General features: G+C 32.5%; 1 protein-coding gene across 3 annotated transcripts in view; it reads left to right on the top strand.

The window, feature by feature from the left end:
* The window catches only part of ATF2 (activating transcription factor 2), a 70,738-nt gene extending 53,609 nt beyond the window's left edge, over positions 1-17,129 (top strand). For 2 of the 3 annotated variants that reach the window (XM_064484922.1, XM_010990135.3), the window contains exons 12-14: positions 367-573; positions 9,921-10,026; positions 14,542-17,129. In XM_064484922.1, the coding sequence (XP_064340992.1) occupies positions 367-573; positions 9,921-10,026; positions 14,542-14,768 (540 nt within the window). In that variant the 3' untranslated portion in view covers positions 14,769-17,129. Of the gene's footprint in view, positions 1-366; positions 574-1,024; positions 1,099-9,920; positions 10,027-14,541 lie in introns of all 3 variants that reach the window. The other variant, XR_004136729.2, reaches the window with a different exon arrangement.
* The last annotated feature ends 2,458 nt before the right edge of the window (positions 17,130-19,587 follow it).

The raw sequence follows: 19,587 nt of genomic DNA, 5'->3' as shown, positions 1-19,587 counted from the left end.
GTACTTTAATAATTTTCAAAAGATTGAATAATACCATAATGTCTGCTTAACTGTACATGTGGAAAAATACAAGATCTATACATGATCATTTGTATTGCATTTTAATTTCTTCATATTTCTATATAAAAAAATATTATACAAATTTTAAAGAATACATTCACTGTAATACTTGTTTTAACAATGCTCATTTATTTCAGGGGATTTGTTAAACCACAGGGTGATTTTCACTTTGCTCCAAAATGTTGATGTACACAATGAGACTTAGAAAACAAAGTTAATGGCTCTCACCTTTGCCACCCTTTATTGCCTATGTTAATTTAATCACTAGGTACAAATGTAAAAGTCTTTCATTTGTGTTTATTACAGGCTTCTCCAGCTCACACAACTCCACAGACCCAAAATACAACTGGTCGTCGAAGAAGAGCAGCTAATGAAGATCCTGATGAAAAAAGGAGGAAGTTTCTGGAACGAAATAGAGCAGCAGCTTCAAGATGCCGACAGAAAAGGAAAGTCTGGGTTCAGTCTTTAGAAAAGAAAGCAGAAGACTTGAGTTCATTAAACGGTCAACTGCAGGTATGGTCCATATTTGTAAATTGTTTTATTTATTTTTAATAATTGTGAGCAGAGATTTTTCCTGTTTTTTTCTAGTAGCCATCCAGACATTTTAGGACACAGTACTGGGAGTGTATGGAATCTGTAGTAAAACGTAGTTTTATAAACCTATTTGAATACTGAGATGAAGTAATACAAGACTTTCAACACTGATACAATGAAGAAATTTTTAAATATAAGTGTTTACATGTGTACTATAAAAGTACCTAAACTGTCTGGCTTAAACTTTATAAAGTTGTGATAGAGAGTTTGAACAAAGAATCTTAAAATTATAAATATCATTGATATTTTCACTTGTTTATTTTTTGGTTTATATCACAACTATAAAGTTGCTTCAATTGCAGTTTTTGTTTTTAAGTTCTTTTGTTCTTGAATTATAAATTTTGTTTTGTTTTGTTTGTTTTATTTAAAGTGAATATAGTGCTCGTGAAAGGTGCCAGATTGACAGCTTTGGAAACTGAAGGACTCTAATTATCCACAGAACAGGTACAATATGGCCAGTGGCAGTAGAAGTCACTTCATACTGCCCTGCCAGTGTGCCTCAGATACATTTCTTAGGAACCTCATGGGGTATAAATGTTTTAAGGCCCCTTTCCCGTTCAGTCTTTGGTAAGATTTCCAGTGACAGTATCAAGCAGCACTAAGTCTCTTTCCTTCCTTTTTTCTTCCTTTCTTCCTTTTTTTTCCCCTGTTGTTATTGTTGTTTTAATGTTGTGAATATTGAGTAAAATCTTCTAAACTACCAATTATGGTGAACATCAACTAGAAAACTGATGTTAATAAATTATAGTTATTATTGGTCAATCTTCTGAGCTGTCTGTTCCTAGTTAAAAGTGAATCTTCTATATAATCATAATTTACGATGAGACCTGCTCTCTTCTTATATCTTTAAAGATATCATCATTATAAATGTCTTGTTTAAATGCTTAGGAAAAAGTTTTTTAGCACCAGGCATAGCTTTTAACCTAATGTAAATTTTACAACTTAAAATTTTTTATAATTGAGGCAGATATCTTTTAAAACTAAATTGTTTTTTGAATATTGACATAGTTTTAAAACATGTTTGCAAAACTTACTTTCAACCATTTTAACCATTTAGAACAAAATTAGACATGATTTACTATATCAGAGACTTCAAATATGTACTTACATACTAGGATATGTTAAGAAATAACAAATTATCTGATAAATTCTTATTCAAGAACTATTTTCATAAATTTTTAGAAAAAACTTCTGAATTTTTTTCCTCTTGGAGAAAATGAAACAGATTATAGATACCAATTTATTTATATACTATAAAATTGGCAATTATTTTCCAGGTTTTTCTGTTAGAATATTAACTATTATCATTTAAATTTTTAAATATTCACATATCATAACAAATGATTTAGGTGGATCAGTGTTTTTCTTTTCTGTTCTTAACTAACACTCTTGAATGACTTGGCTATTTTACAATTGTTTAACATTAAACATAGCATTCTTTGTTAGTCTCAGTTGTCTTACCTGTAGAATAGAGATAATAATGCCTGTTGGTCCTACTTCTCTGGGTTGTTACATAAATCAGTTACATTAGAATGTTTGTAGATATTTTTAAATATATAAATTTTAATTTTAATAGGACAAAATTATCAATATTTTCCCTTGTAATTCGGCTTATTGTGCCTTTTTAAGAAGTAAAAACGTTTGAAAAATATAAAGTGGTATATAAATATATGATATTGTTTTCAGAGTCTTGGACTTTGGGTTGGACCTGTTTCCTGTTTTGACCCATTATAACAGTATTAATAGCTTTTAATGAGATATTGCTATTTCCTTAATTATACTGCAGCACTGGTCACCATTATGACTAGCAGCAGTGCTTTATTATTTCAGAAAACCTTGGAAAATTAAGTGTTCAAAATAAATGTAATCTTTACTTCATTAATCTCATGTTTTTTCCTCCATACAATTTGACTAAAAATCATTATTGTAAAATATGTTATATTTTTATATTTCCTAATTTGGGTAGAAATTTCTTGATTGGAGGAATAGAGGCAAGATTTAACATCTAGGCAAAAGTTAGCTAACGCTATAGTTTCAAAGCATAAACAGAAATGGAATTCAGGAAATCACTAAGTTAAACTCTATAGTTGAACGTAACTTTAGTTAATACCTCAAATTATAAACAGAACAAGTAAAATCAGTATTTTTTTAAACTGAGGTATAGTTGACATATGATATATGTAAGTTTCAGGTGTACAACATCATGATTCACAATTTTTAAAGGTTATACTCCATTTATAATTATAAAATATTGGCTATATTCCCTGTGGAACAATAGATCCTTGTAGCTTATTTATTTTGTAATAGTAGTTTGTACCTCTTAATCCCCTACCCCTATCTTGCTCCTCCCCACACCTCTCTCCCCATTGATAAGCACTAGTTCTCTGTATGTTTCTTTTTTGTTATATTCACTAGTTTTATTTTTTCGATTCCACATATAGGTGATATCATATGGAATTTGTCTTTCTCTGACTTATTTTAGTAAGCATAAAAATCTATTTTTAATCATTAATAATTGAGTGATGATGGCATCATGGTTAGGTAAGAAAGTGTTCTTAGAGATGCATACCAAAATATGAAGGTAGGTGAAATGATGTGTTATCAGGGATTTAAAAAATACCTTTGCAAAAAAGGGAGAGAGTAAGATCTTTCCGCATGTCCTAACTTGGGAAGGTATCTGTAACATATTGTTGTGGGCAAAAAGAAAGTTGCTGGAGACAGCCCAAATGTCCTTCAATAGGTAAATCGTGGTATTATTCAGCCATAAAAAGGAATGAAAGTACATGCCAAAATGTGCACGAACCTCAAAACGTTATGCTTAAGTAAAAGAAGCCACACACAGAGTCATTTATATGAAATACCTAGAATAGAGACAAAATTCAAACTGGTAGTTGCCTGGGACTAGGTGAGGAGGAAATAGGGAGAAACTGGTTAGTAGGCAAGCGGTTTTACTTTGAAGTGACAGAAGTATCTTTTAAGTAGATAGAAGTATCTTTTAACTAGGGTGGTGGTAGCACAACATTGTAGATGTACTAAACGCTACTGAATTGTTCACTTGAAAATGGGTAATTCTATGTTATGGGAATTTCACCTCAATGAATTACTCAAAAGTTGCATACTAAAATGTATGGCACAATTCTTTCTCATTAATAAAAGGTTTATAGTAAGAAGGATAAATGTGCAGGTGTGAAAGTTGGTATAGAAATGAATCTTTAAATGTAGGTAAAAATTTAAGAATGACATGTACCAGCATGTAACAGTGATGAAGAGGGGGTTGGAAAGCATGAATAGTTTGGGAAGAAAGGTTACTTCATTTATGACTTTCTCTTTTTTGTTTCAAATGGATATGTGATTTTTTATTTTCTGTTGTTTCTCAAGTATTTTTCATATAAAATAAAAACAGTTTTTAAAAAGTGACATTCTAGTTTTCAGAGTATAAAGAGTTAATGTGCTTATAATGGATTCTGGGAAGAAAAAATTTCATTGAGTCGGCCAACAGCAGAACCGTTAACTGTGAAGAACAGGACGACTTGTAAAGAAAATTGCATGTCAAAGAAATAATTAAACTCTATGTGAAAACATTCATCAGTTCTACATTTCCTTAATAATCCTTCACGTGACATATAGGCTTAGCTGATCAGTGTAGTGGGCAGTAATGACCCATGCTTACTTATATATTATATATAATAAAAGATTTAATGAGTGTTGAGGTATGACTGTTCATATTTTTACCAAATATATATTAGGTTTTAAAGAAAATACTAATTATTCAACATTATTGCCCCACTCACTGAATTTAATTATATTTTAGCTTTCTAGAATCATTGCTTAAAAGAGCAGTTTCATTAAACTGTATTTAGAGACATTTATGGTAGGTAATCTAGACCAAGAATTGGATACTGTTGGTTATAAACTATTATATTTTAAAAGGTAATATATGATTTTGTCTTTTACTTGAAATGGTTTTAACCGTGTTATGTCTTTGTCTTTCAGCTATATTCATTTTGGGGGTTAGTTTTCAGTTTACAATTTCAGCGTTACCTTTATGAACAAAAGGCAGGCTCTTCTCTTCACTAACAAGAACTCCTTAACAGTTACTCTGGATAAAACCTGGAGACTTTGTTGTGGATTTTGCTTTCAAAACTTAGGAACTGCAAAATGAGTGTGGAGTGGAAGTTTAATAAATTAATAGAAGCACTCTTACTTAGCAGGATACGTGAGGAGTTTTCACTCATAAGTTAATGATATGGAAAAGGTTTTGTTTATTGGTCCATTGACTTAAAGGGAATAGGGTTCAAATCTTTTATTCCTGGTAACTAAACAATATTTTATTTGAGTATATATCACTTAAAATAGAAAGGAATGATGGCAATTGGGAGATGCTGTACAATACCTGTTTGTTTTAATTCTAGAAAAAAATATTCTGTAACTGTCTTCCTTTTCTCCTCCTGAGTTTTTAACTATATTCTAGAGGGGGAAAAGGGTAATAGTGATGACAGCTATACCTCATGCATTTTATTCTGAGTACTTCTTTTTACTAGCCTTTACTAAAAATCTTCCCAAGCCTTTACTTCCCCATCTGTCAACTCAGAATAAGTGCTATTTTGAAGATCACATGAGAGAGGGTATAGAAAAGTGTGTTGTAACTACACTATGCAAATGCTAGTTATTTATTATTCATTCTGTCATTAAGCATCTATTGTGTGCAGTGCATGTTATTAGACACAGTGAAAAAAGACATTGTCCTTGCACTTACAGAATTTGTGGTCTGGCAGAGAAGACAGACATGAAGTAAGTAATTAAAGTATGAGAATAGGAGAAGAGTCATTCCCATTCATTTTGCAGAGTATTTCCAAAATACTAAAAACCCTGTCATCTTCTTTTCTGTTGTTATAGATAAAAATTAAAGAACTATTTTGTTCTGAAGTGTAAGGTTCTGCATCCATGACAGCACTTGGAACTTGTGGTGAGAAGTTAAGATACTTAACCACTGATTTTTGTGAAGACTAAAAATGAAAACTATCTTTAGCAATGAGAAATTTCCCAAAGAAGAAACTATCCAATATTATTTCTTTAATTTGGTGGATAGTAGCTGAACTAGAAACTCTAAGATCATTAATTCATGGAATCCTGGTCTTCAGTCTGTAGCCAGATATCAGTGAAAAGTTTTGATTGATTAATCAGTTGGCTATCCTGTTATTATTTCATCAGTCTGATCTGCTTCAGACAAACTGTAAAAATAATATATTATTTTTTCACCAGTATGTAATTAACCTTTGAGTAACTACAAATAGAGTCGAGCAATGATACAGACAATGCCAAAATAATTGACATTTTATTTTAGACCATAATAATAATTTTCTTCAGCATCTACTTTATCCTACCAAATACATTTTACTTTGACAAAAAAAAAAAATCAATAATTGCTCACATCTGAATGGGACTTCAGTGTTTTCAAAATGTTTTCATAAAGTCTCAAGTTATTTAACTTCATCTTCAGAATGACCCAGGAAGATAATTAACATATTCTACAAATATACTAATAACAAACAGACCAGAGGGCTTTGGAGGCTGAATCCAATTAAAATCCAGTCTGAAATAAGCCAAATAGATACAAGAGGTATAAATATTTCTTACTCATTTAATATTAAATCTATTTATGACTCAACATTTATCCCCTTCAGATTCACTTTGCCTTAAGCAAACTGGTTTTATATATTTATGTAAATACAGATATATGTGTGTGTGTGTGTGTGTGTGTCTATTTCGGCTTTCTTTTTTTTCCACCCTGAGGTCTCTCCATAGGATCTTCAGGAGTCTTCTCATTATACGTATGTAGGCAGTTCTCTCTGATTCTGTTTCCAGTCTTTCTGTGTCAAAAAATTTCAGAATTAAATTCATGATTTACACAACTACTTTATCTAAATGTTGTCTAGCTCTATGTTTAAGTCCTTTATACATATGGGTATGAGACTATAATTTTGAATATCTAGATTAATTTGTTGAATTTTACTACATTTATCATAAATGACTTAAAAAACGCTGGCCAGGCTTTAGCCTCTTCTGTCGGATTCTGCCTAATGTAAAGGTTATATCCCTGGATGAGCCTCCTATTTTCAGCCTCTCCTTGACCTGATGTTGGCCACCAGCACATGCTCACACTTAGGACTCTACAGCTCAGCTAAATCCACTTCCTTCAAGGTTCAGCCCTCTCTCATACCTAATCAGCACTCCCAACTTGTTTGCTTTGCAGTATTTCTCACAATCCCAATTCTTTCCTAGCAACGATGTCCCATTTGCTGCTTTCAGTCTAGTGCTGATATGAATTTTTAAAGAAATTGAATATTAGGATACAGTAATACAAACTACTAATTTAACCTTTCAATCAAAAATCACTTTTGAGCTTCAGGATCATCATTAGGAAAATCTCTTATCATTGTAAAACATTTTAGATCAGGATGTTGTAAAAGATTGGACTAAATTTCTATTGAGCATACACCTTGAATTTGTTGGGGTTTTTTTCCTTACCATTTCTGTCATTTAGAAGGCATAGCAGGAAAAATTCAACTATTTGAATTTTTGATAAAGAACAGTGTACTTGTGCAGTATTTCACTTAGGTATATATAAATTATATTAAAATGTTAAAAAGTTTTTAATTTCCTCTTCTACTCCAGTTCTTTTTTCAGTTGTTTGTTAAGTGTGACTCCAGTTAAATTCAGTTAACACTAATATAAGTTGTAACAGGAGTCAAATACCTTACCTCTTCAGTCCTTAATGTTCATTACCCATTGTTAGCTAGTGGCGTCTTTTCATTTGTTCACTTATTAATGGACCAGGTAGTCTAATTAGATGAACAACCATAATACCACCAATTGTTAAGTTTGAAATACAGAAATTGATATTCCATTTATTAGTTTCAAACCTGTCTATTTAAAGAGATTTTGAATATGCATATATATTTAATTGAGTGCAAAGGAATATTGTTTTAGTGGTTAATCCTCAGAATTATTTAAATCAGCTGTTTTGTATCAGTTCAGCTCATAACTGCTCAGGAATTTATCTAACACAGCATTTTGTTTTATAGTAAAATGGTTTATGATGAATGCCTATATAGAGTATTTAGGAGAGAAGGCATCTGATTTTTAAAATTCTATAATTGAGATAATGCTATAAAATATGCCAGTTTTTATTTTCTGACTGAGATATGTTGGTGAGATTGTTGACAGTAAATAATGAAATTAGGACCCTGGACCATTTTTATATTATTTAAGCTATTTCATTTCACCTTTGGTATTTTTTACCTCCTGGAAATAGATTTTAGAGAAGACCATGGTAATTCTATGTATTCAGTCTATGCCAGACTATGGGCTATGCTTTTGGAATACAAGAGCAAGATAATCCCTGCCCTTGAAAAATTCCCAATCTGGCAGAGGTGGCAAACAAGTAAACCAAAAATTACAATCTAGTGTGATAAGTACTACGTAAATACACACATACATATATGTATATATGGCTGTGGGAGCACAGAAGTGGACTAACTTCTTTTCCTATGCATATTTATACCATATTGTACTGAGTCGACTCTTTAAAGATAAGTGGAATAATTAGCAAGGCGTTCTAAATGGAGACAGCAGTATATATTTAATTATTATGAAATTTCTTTTTTTATAGGTCAAAATGATTGTGTTGCTTATTTAATAGATTCAAACTAATGCAAAGGGTGGTCACAGGTAACAGATGATAAGAAATTATGTATTTCTCACTAAAAATACACATCTAGCCCTATTTCATATTACAGAAATTGAGAGAAACTTGTAGACATGAGTCTCAAAATCAAGCTGACACAGCAGGAAAAAGAAACTTTTTTGCATAATATATATTCGATTATTCATAATATGGTTTCTCATAAATAGTGCCATTAATAAAGAGCTGTAATTAGCAGTATTGACACTAATGACTTCAGTATTCCATAGAAATTAGTTTTCTAAATAATAGGTTATTTTTTAAAGCAAAACCTCTGACTTTTCCCTTTTGTACTTTAATCACTATACACCCATTTTTGTCTCAGATACAATATTTTAAATATAATTTACTTTTTATTAATGGTTCAGAGTTATTGTGAGCATCAGTTTCTGTTCTGTGCTTAATACATTGTTAGTTTGTTGTTGGGGTGTGAGGAACTATTTGACTCAACAGACTTGCCTTTAGATTGCTTAACTTTTATTCTTTTGATTTGTATTTTTCTGTCAAGGAGGCCTAATGAGTATATTATTTTATATACAGTTTTCTAGTTAAGAGATTTAGGGATAGAAAAAGAAGTGCTTGCACTTTTATGTACACCTGTTTGCTGTTTTTCTTCATTTAATTTTGGGTTCATGGATGAAATCTGAATAAAGTTAATGTAAGTTCAAATAAGTAGAAGTGTTTGTAAGTTAAGATTTTTTAATGTTAATAATTTATTAAATTCATAGTATTTCTAACTCTTGAGTATTTGGTAGTTATCACTAATTTATGTGTTAATATTTTGGGGTGACCCAAGGGAATTAATTGGACTCTCTCAATTTGGAACTTTAATGTAGAATCTACCAGATTAATGCATCCAAAGCAAAGGCTGAACTGCTCATTCTGTAATAAGGGGTAGGACAAATCACCATTGATTTCAGATTTAAATTTAGATGGGTACAAATGGCCTAGGTAAAAGGCAGCTCAGCCATGTAGACATTGACTCTGTGTCCAGCACAGTACCTGGCAATGCAGTGTAGGTATCCATGACTCATTGGTTATTGTGTTTTCCCCTATGGGGCTTTCCCTAGCTTCTAGAAAACTGCTTAGTTTAGTTTCCAAGATAAATTTTTTTATTTCCAAATGAATAGAGTCAGTGAAATTTTATCCTGACTCCCTTGATACTTCTGAGTTTTCAAATAATCAGAGGAGCATGTAATATATGTAAAATAAAAATAGCTCTGATAGGTTAACCTGTAGTATGTAAACAGTCCCAAGGCAAATGATAATGTAAAAAACTTTGAGAAATGCTATCCAGTTGTGGTATTATTTGAATTTTATGAAAGTTGTAGGTTTTATACAAATACTAAAATATAAAAGCTGATATGTGCTGATTAAAGACATTTAAGCAGCATACTATGTTTATTCCATGGTATTTTTTTTTTAAGATGTCCAATTTTCATATCATAATTGTCACTTGTTTTAAACAGTAAAAAATGTTTAGTCTGATGCTGGTAAGGTACAAAAGTTGTTTCTTCTCCAGAGTGAAGTCACCCTGCTGAGAAATGAAGTGGCACAGCTGAAACAGCTTCTTCTGGCTCATAAAGATTGCCCTGTAACCGCCATGCAGAAGAAATCTGGCTATCATAGTGAGTAATGTTCCATTACCTATAGCCTTAGGCTACATCAGTGAAATACTGCCAGAGTGAACCAAGCTACCATTAAAAAATTGGAAACTGCAATTCTAATATTTAATATTAAATATCACAGCTTCTGCAAGGTTATTATGGAATGGGGGATATACTTAGAATCTGGAGTTTTTGAATTTTTCTATTTTTTTCTAGAGATTACTATAGATCAACAAAATGGATTAGTTAATCATTTAAAATATTATAAATATTACATAAGTATAAGTACTGATGATATTTTATCTTTGCAGATTAACACTTTTCTTAGATTGACAGAGTGAAAACACTACTTCTTTTCCAGCCTCCACCTTCACTTGACAATATGTAGCAGATCCTGTTGTTACCGTATCAGATCCTATTGTTCTTTCTTAGATATCAGCACTGTGCAATTTTATTGTTCTGAATCTTCATGTTGAATCTTCTAGTTACTCATAAAAATACTAAAAGAGAACAGTATTTAAATTATCTGCTTGTAAGTTTCCTGTTAAATATTTCCCCCCAAAATGAAATTCTTCTGTTTTCAGCATTTTAGAGGTTAATAGTGTTTTTTCCTTCTTGTAATGTCCTTTTTTGATAAGATGCACGCTGTTGGAACCAGCTGTTACTTTTGAATAAATGGCCAATTTTGTCCACCGTACACAAATTTGTAACAAATAACAGAGCTGGGAATGCATTAGGCAACATTCATAATATATAACCCACAGCTTTCATTTTTATGATTTAGTGATATTTCAGGATATTTGTAAATGTGAAGACTGTTTCAACCATATGTATCCACTTCATTTTAATTTGCCAGTGTCAGTAATTCAAAAGAAAGAAACATTTTGTATTGGATGCAAACAGTTCCTCAGGTGCTCACGATAAAACTTAATGGCCACCATCTTTACTTGTAGTCATTGTAAGCAGTTTCATCAGAATGGGCAATATTTTTTAATTTAAAAGATTCAGTAGATTTAGCAACTCTCTATTGCCATATATATTTAGAACATTGATTTTTGTCAGTTTTGAGCAAATAAATCTCAGTCCTTTGATGTCTAGTCATTTTGACAGAATGGTGAAACACATTGTGGAGTAAATTGGAACCATATAGAAATATGTTTAGGGTTTGTATTAACAATGATTGCTGCAGGGATGAGGCCATTATGGCTCCCATCTGATTTAACAACATAATTTCCTTTAGAAGCTACTGAGTTCAGCATTATGCATACATGATTTTCTTAACAAGAGAGCTCTCTTGAATTTTGATAGTTCAAAAAGAAGAAATACGCAAGTGACTATAAAATAAGAAGGAAAATTAACTCTTAAGTTGCATTCAATTCAAAGTTATCTTCAATTTTTTAATCTTAGTTAATTTATTGGATAGCCCCAACAGTTTTATATCTCTGTTATTCAGGCAATATATGCCCAGCAATGCAAGCCAATTTTTTTTTTATTTTAAGTAATAAAGACTATTTTTAAATGTATTGATGTATGGATTTATATACTGTATCCTCAAACTGACTGAAAAATCTAGGTAACTAAAATTTTTAGTGACAGTATACTAGGTTGTGAAGATCCAATAAATGAAGTTTGAGGTTTCTGAAATTTTTCCACCTTTTTTCCCTGTCTAGTTATCTAGATAATCAAATTGAGATAAGTATAGTTCTTGCATAAAATTAGTTCTCTTCAGCTCCTGGGAGATAATGTGATTTTGTAGAAATTTCTAAGTAACTTGTTTTCAATTTTGAAACCTTTGGGGGAAAAAAAAATCTGACTTCTCTGTTGTTTAATAGTTAAGGTAAATACAGAGATAAAGTTAATATTTAAATATTGGAGAAAATGTGGAGAAATTCACAAATACCTAACACTACTTATCATATTGTACCACACAGCAATTGCTAATGGTGATGAGCTGTAATACTAGTTAATTCTTTCAAAACATTGTGATAGAAAACTAAGATTTAGTAGAAATTAAGGAATATTATAAAATCTTTCAGGTAAAAGTGACAGTATAAAGTCACAGTCATAGGGTCTCTGTTTTAACACTAGAAGTCCCACATCCTAGGAAACTCCTCAGTCATGGGAAAACCATGACAGTTGTTGACCTTAAAAGTCACACTGTATAAAACGTGAATGAAAATATGGAAACATTCTTACTATTTGGGTTCCATGAAGAATAAAACACAAGAGTAATCTTATTGCCATGAATTTGTATTCTCTAGATCTCTGGGCGTAATTAATGGTGCATTATAGTTGTTTCTGTAAACGTAAGTGGGAAGGAAAGCTTCTTGGGCCCTAAATTTAATTGCAAGCTTGTATTTTCATTAACGAATATATATATATACATATATAAAAACATTGGTAGAGAACCTCAAAAGGAATGAATTTTCAAACAGCTGGTTTCTTTTAGCTTAAGTAGGGCTGAAAATGATACTGAGTGCAGTAAGATCTCTTGCATCTTTCTAGTGCTTGTGATTATACTAGTAATTTTTCTCCCCTTACCATCTAGAACTGGACGTAGGTGCAGCTCTATCACATTATAAAGGTATTTATACACAAATTTATAATTCTATAATTTATAAGTGAGTACCTGATTCTTCGTACAGCCTGAAGATCTGCTTTACCTAATTTTGAAAGCCTGAGATAAAAGTATTTGTCCCTTACAACTTACTGTTTCACTTCGAGTAATTGCCTCCACTCTATATTTACATTTCCTTACACCATTCATCACGTATCAGCCTCTTTATTTTTGAAAGCTAGTCTATTCCCTAGAACTTAACATTGAGAGAAAGGTCAGTTTGTTGTCCTGTCGAATAATGGTGAAATAGAGGGCTTTTTACTATTCTCTCCTTTTAAACTGTCATTCTCTAGTGTTTTCTTTGAACATGTAACAATTGTATTGGCTGTTTAACTAAATTGTAAATATTTTATAACATTCATTATTGCTTGATCAGAAAAGTATCCTTTCTGCTTTATATATTTTATAAAGGATTACTGATTGTGATTTTTTTTTATTGTATCTTGAGATCACATTTTTATCCAGTGGTGTAGTTTTGCATTTAAAGCAGATTTATAGAGAGGATGAGATTCTCATTGATGTATTTTAAAACCTGCTTTCCAAAAATGCATGCATTTGAGGCAAATGTGTCAAAATTCCATAAGGGCTACTATATTTTAGAAAACCCTCAAAATGAAGAATTGTATTTGAACTAAAGTTGTGCTTGTCAGGTTCCTCCCCTTCTGTCTTTTACATTATAAATCATAGGGTAAGTCCTGCTTCATAGGGTCCATAGTCTTTTAATAATTGCCTTTCAGAATGAGCACCTGGCCATCAGTAGGCAGGCCAGTATGCATTCTCAGATTTGATAGAGAGCCTGCTTATTGTCACTTCTAAACACTAAATAAAAATTATTTTAATGCCAAGTGCAAAATGTAAGGCTCAAAAGAATACATCCAGTATGATACTATTTTTAGAATTTTCAAAAGTAAAGAAAGCTAAATGATACTGTTTAGGGATACATACCTTTTGGTAAAACTTCAAGGGAAAACAAGTGAACAGTAGAAGAAATATGTATCAGAATGGTGATTACCTTTGGTGAGGAGAGGAGCCTCCAGGAAGCATCCGTGATATTGGCAGTGTTCTCTTTACTGGGGGCTGGGTTCACAGGTGTTCATGCTGTCATTGTGCTCAACCTGCATACACTGTGACTATGTGTGTGTTGTGCATATCAAATGTTTCACTAAATGAAATTACTGGATTTTCTCTTCTGTTAAAATAAGAAACATGTAGATTTGTTGTTCAGGCCTAGAAATTGGTAGATTTATTTTCATAAATATTTAGAACGCCCTTTCCTGAATATCTTCTCAATTACCGTATCTAGAGTTTTATATGGATTTTTATTTGAATCTCAATTAATTCATGCAGCTATAACAGCTGGTGGCATTTAGAGTCTAAATATTGCTTATTCTCATGTGTATGCATCATTAGAATCAGGTGTTGTAATCATCCGTTGCTGCAGTAGATGGAAAGTCAGCCAGAATAAATACTCTGCAGAGGGAATTATTTGAAGATATAATTTGTGTATAAGAATTCATTTTGTTTATGCATATGGTTATACCTTTTTTTTAATCTTTTAATAAGAATCGCATGTAGGCAAACAGACTGTGTTGCTGGATAAGTGTTTGACTATATCTATAGGAGACCTGTCTGCCAAATTCCTACCCAATTTTCTTCAACACAATTTAGCAAATAATTATTCAGCTCCGTTTTATGTGGCACTGGGCACTGAGGTGTTTCCCATGCTCCTGTTGTGCCCTTATTCAGCCTGTTGCAGGCAAAGCTACCTACTTGGTGACTTTCAGCAACCTTTCAATTACTCAGTTCCAACTTCTCTAAATATCTGATTTTGTAAAATGCCTTCTAACTTTTTATTCTGTGTTTTGACTCAACCTTACAGCTATTTTAGGAAACTGAGTAATTTTCCTTTTTCCATTCAGCTGCTGATAAAGATGATAGTTCAGAAGACCTGTCAGTGCCAAGCAGTCCACATACTGAAGCTATCCAGCACAGCTCTGTCAGCACATCCAATGGAGTCAGTTCAACTTCCAAGGCAGAAGCTGTAGCCACCTCAGTCCTCACCCAGATGGCGGACCAGAGTACAGAGCCTGCACTTTCGCAGATTGTTATGGCTCCTTCCTCCCAGTCACAGCCCTCAGGAAGTTGATTAAAAACCTGCAGTGCAGCAGTTTTAGATACTCATTAGTGACTTCAAAGGGAAATCAAGGAAAGACCAGTTTCCATTTATGCGAAATCTGTGGTTGTAAATTTTTTTTTTTTTACTTGAAATTAAATTTGGCTCTAAAGTTGGTGTAGCAGCAGTTAATGATCAGACTGAACAATAGTTTTTAGTCTCTGGAAAAAGACTGATTTTTCTTTTTTTTTATAAATATTGTTAGGTTTATTAATTTTTCTGTGCTCAATGTAAAAATTGTATTATAATTCATTGTGGTTTATTTCACTTTTAATTTGGTGGTGTTTTAATAAATGGGGGTGTTACTGAATCTCTTTTCCCACTTCCATTTCTTTTGACCACCTCTGAACCCTCAGTTGTGATGGTAGTGTTGTTACATCATTTATACCAAAGTTCTGCTTAGTCCCTATTGACTTTGTAATGGTAACAAGGTCATAAAGCACTAGCAAGAGAAAGATAGAAATTTGCTTTTAATCTTTTTGCCTTTTATTTTGCACATTATGCAAAAGGAAGAACAAGTGAGTGAAACATGGTAAAAGACATACAGTGCTTTTATGCACACTCAAATTAAATGAAGATCAATAATAGTGCATTTTCTTTTTAACATTTTAAGTAGGCATGAATTGTGGAATCCTTTATCATTTCAAAAATGACTATTTTTCAAGTCTTAAATTCAGTATTTTTAAACCCTTTGTTTTGAGGCTATCAAAATATGAAATTATATAATGTATGATACAGGGTTATCAGATATCTAATAATTTTTTGAAATTAGGTTTTTGGGTTGGTCTTTTTTTTTTTTGCAGCTTTCAGGTTTCAAACTGAGACGTTTATGCATAATCAAGGTATGGTTGCCAGAAAAGCCTAAAAATTATTACTTAGAAAATTTAAGACTGTTTACCCCCATTGTCTTGTACTTGCAAGCTAACTTGTACTTATTCTTGTGAAAGCACTGTCATCTTTTAGTAGCAAATTTTGATAATGTTTCTTGTGGGAAAAAATCAGTATCTATCTTTAGAACAATGTAATTATAATGTGGGAAACAAGAGTGAGTGAGAGAGAGGGTGTGAGAGAGAGAGAGAGAGAGAGAGAGTGAGTGAGTGAGTGAGTGAGTGTGTGTGTGTGTGTATGTCTTTCAGTAGTTTATGCCAGCAATCTTTGCTTGAATGTTTAACGATGCCTTCAGTGTGATGCTGGCCAATAGATGATTGCAATTTAAAAATGTCATTACTGTGCAGGCTTGGATAACTAACATTCCATGATGTAGTTTGTTTCTGATGAGATGATTGTAGGTACACTTTTCTCATTATCCAATCATCTGTGGGATACTGAGTTTTCTAATGTGCCATTATCTATTTTTATTCTGCAGTTATGTTCAAAATACAGTACAATATTTTAAAATAGATGAAATTGTTAAAAATAAAAAAGTAGTAGACGTGTGTAAGAAAACTCTGTAAAATAGTTATGAGTCCTCCCCAGTAGCAACTTCTGGCGTTCAAACAGGATTCCATTGTGTAAATATCTGTAATGCATTTATAGTAAGTTGTGTAGTTTGTTCTGCATCCCTACTACACTATTTGCTAAAGTCTCAGAGCCATCGCCTAATGAGACTGACATTTAAAAACCTGTATGGAATATCCTTGATAATTCAAGGAAATATCCCACCTGCCTAAGTTCCAAACTGGGAAACATTCAGATTATACAAGTGACATTTCAGGACTTTCAGATATGAAGATAATAGGAATTTAATTGTTTGGCTTATTAAAAATGAGAGCATTTTTAGTTGATAATTCTACTTCTAAATTTTTTTTATTTTTAACTGATTTTATAATTTTCAGGTAATCAATTTCTAATCATGATTTTGCCATATTAATGCTAAGGAGTTGATCTCAAAGGCACAAAATATGAATTCTGCAAGAAGGCTATTTTTATTCTAGCTTGGATGGGTTAGATAAAGCCTCAATTTTTCACTCTCCTAAGTCCTTCAGTGCATTTTTCTTTCATTTTGTTATTTATGCAAGTTAAAGTTCTTTGGTAACAGGAATTCTTGCAACTGTAAAATAAAACTAAATAGATGTAAGAAGTCATGTAAACGGTTAATGAGCTTATTACCAAGGTTAGCAAAACTTTCATTGTAAATCAGTCTGTACTCAACAAATAAAAATCATTATTAGTTGTAAAAACACAAATTCCATTTTGACTTTCAGGGTGTCACACTACTTCTGTACCTAGCATTTCGAGTCCTTATATTTGCAATGTTACACAAACTGTACTATTTTCTTTTATGTGCAGTTTGCATGAGTAAACCATCAGAGAATAAATTCTATCTTTAAATTATGTTTATAATTTGCTTGTTCTTACCTATCTTTCATAAAGTAACATCACCTGATAATGATGCTTTTCTCCTTCAGAGTGTTTATTACCTGAGAAGAACCTGATATTCTTTCTATTTCTGTGGTAAAATTTATTCCTTCTCAAAGATCTTTCAGCTGCAGGGTGCTCAGGTCTCTTTCCTCTTCCCTGCCTTCACTTTAAGCCCCATTCATACACCATGAACCTTTATGTCTCCAGCACTGAGCCTTCCCTTAGCCACACGCAGAGCCACACACAGATTCACCAGCCATTGATGTCTCTTGGTGACTGCCTGACAAAACATCTCAGAATATCTCTGACACTGAACTCTAATCTTCCCTCACCCTGCCTTCAAACACACTCCTCCCATAATGTTTCATAAATCAATTGATGACAACTCCATCCTCCCAGTTGCTTAAGCCAGAACAACCGTGTTCTCATCCTTGATTCCTCTCTCTTCTCATAGTCCGCATCCAACCCACCAAGAAATGCTATTTGCTTTACCTTCCAAATACAGAATTCAACCACTTCTCACCATTTCCAGTGTTATCACCCTGATCTGCACCTTCATCATTCCCCACCCAGGTTACTACTGTATTTACTTTATAATCCTCTCCTCTCTTCCACCCTGCCTATACAGCCCATCCTCAGCACAGCAGCTACAGTGAAGCTTTTCAAATATATATCAGGTTACAGCACTCCCCTGCTCCAAATTCTAGAGCGGCTCCTCATTGCATTCAGAGCTGGAGTCCTTACAGTGGCCTACAAGATGCTCTGTTCCCCCATCCACATCCTGTTATATCTCTGACCTCATCTCCTACCACCTTGTTTTATTCAGTGAATGTTTAAGCGCAACTAGGTGTCAGTCATTGTTCTAGGCACTTGGATTAATTACACCAATAGCCAAAACGCAAAAACCCCTGCCTTTGTAAGGCTTAACATTCTGAGAAAGGAGAGGGGGATGTTGGAAAACAACACAGTAAATTAAGTACATCATCTTAGATGTTAGAAGGGATAGTGCTAAGTGAAGAAACAGACCTACCAGTTTTGCTGGAGAGCGCTGGAGTTTCAGTCTTCTCAGATTGAACCAATCTGAAGAGATGCAAAGAGTCACATGGCTATTTTTTATTTTAAGGTACACATTCCAACAAATGTGCTTAATCTAAATTACGTAATAGTAGGTAAAAGATTTCATGAAGACAAACTATGTCACAAAGTTTGATGAATGATCTATTAAAATATCACACTCATTTGCTTTGACTTATTTCAGAGGACAGAAAAGATAATCTCTTGTTTCTAGCATGTACTTACTGTTAAGTGTAGTTTTGCTAATTCTCCATCTCTGAAACTATAGAATTTGATGCTTGACACTAGTAATTTATTTGTGAGAATATAATTATGGAAGAATCCTATTTACTGCTAGGCCTTCATCTTATAAAAATATACACATACAGACACACACACAAAAATACCTAGAGAACAGTTATCAAAGCCATTCATTCTAAAAGAAAGATATTTAGAAATTTTTAATCTGACATTTCTAGATTATCTTGACCATAGGTACTTTTAAAGCAATTAAAATACCATTTTTGTGCCTGATGTAATTATGAAAAGTCATGTCTTTAAACTTTTTAATAACTGCAAATAAATTTCTGTAATTCTCATATATATATATTTTTAAGTGTAGTAGGTCTTTCTGAACTATACAAATTGAGACTTGGGTGTTCGTTGAGTCAAAGTATTAAGATCCTTCTGTGTAAGAAAAAAATCACAAAATGTAGAATAAAGACCTTTCTGGAGAAATAAATAGCCCTTCCATTTAAGTAAGTGGTGAGTTGCCAATTACCTATTTCCACAGAAAAAGTATGATGGTGAAAATGTTTCCAACACTAAAGGATTTATTAGTTCTGAAATAGCAAAGGCCATGTGACATTGGAACCTACAATAAAAGAAATTATGCATAATTTTATTCTATTGTAGCAGTCTACGGCAACAAATATTAATTACAAAATTATCAATTATGTCAGAGCACTCAAACTAGCAGGGTTCTGTTATTCACCATGGGGCAGTGAGTTGTGTCTATTTTCCTCAAATGGACAGGCAAATTTTTCCAATGGCTTTATGAGAAGAAGATGTCATTTGTACCCTTGTCATGGTCACAGTGCTTCCCTTGCCTCATTTTGCATTAGATTTAACACTTAAAACATCATTCCTTGAGCTAGAATTTTTTTTAACAAAACAGTTGCCATGGTTTTATCATGCATTTCTTCAGTTATTTGGGAAAGTATCTGATTCTGAATTTCATTTTTAACTATCAAATAAGTCAAATAAAGGTAGGTTTACTTTAGTCACTTAATTTTCGTAGGTTTTGCTACCTACAGAAGTAGACAGAAAAGGAGATTGTTCCCCCAAAAGAGCTTTTTAAAATTATTTTTGCTTTAAT

Source organism: Camelus dromedarius, chromosome 4 (assembly GCF_036321535.1).
Source record: "Camelus dromedarius isolate mCamDro1 chromosome 4, mCamDro1.pat, whole genome shotgun sequence".
Lineage (NCBI taxonomy): Eukaryota > Metazoa > Chordata > Mammalia > Artiodactyla > Camelidae > Camelus > Camelus dromedarius.
This window is presented reverse-complemented; position numbering and strand designations above follow the sequence as displayed.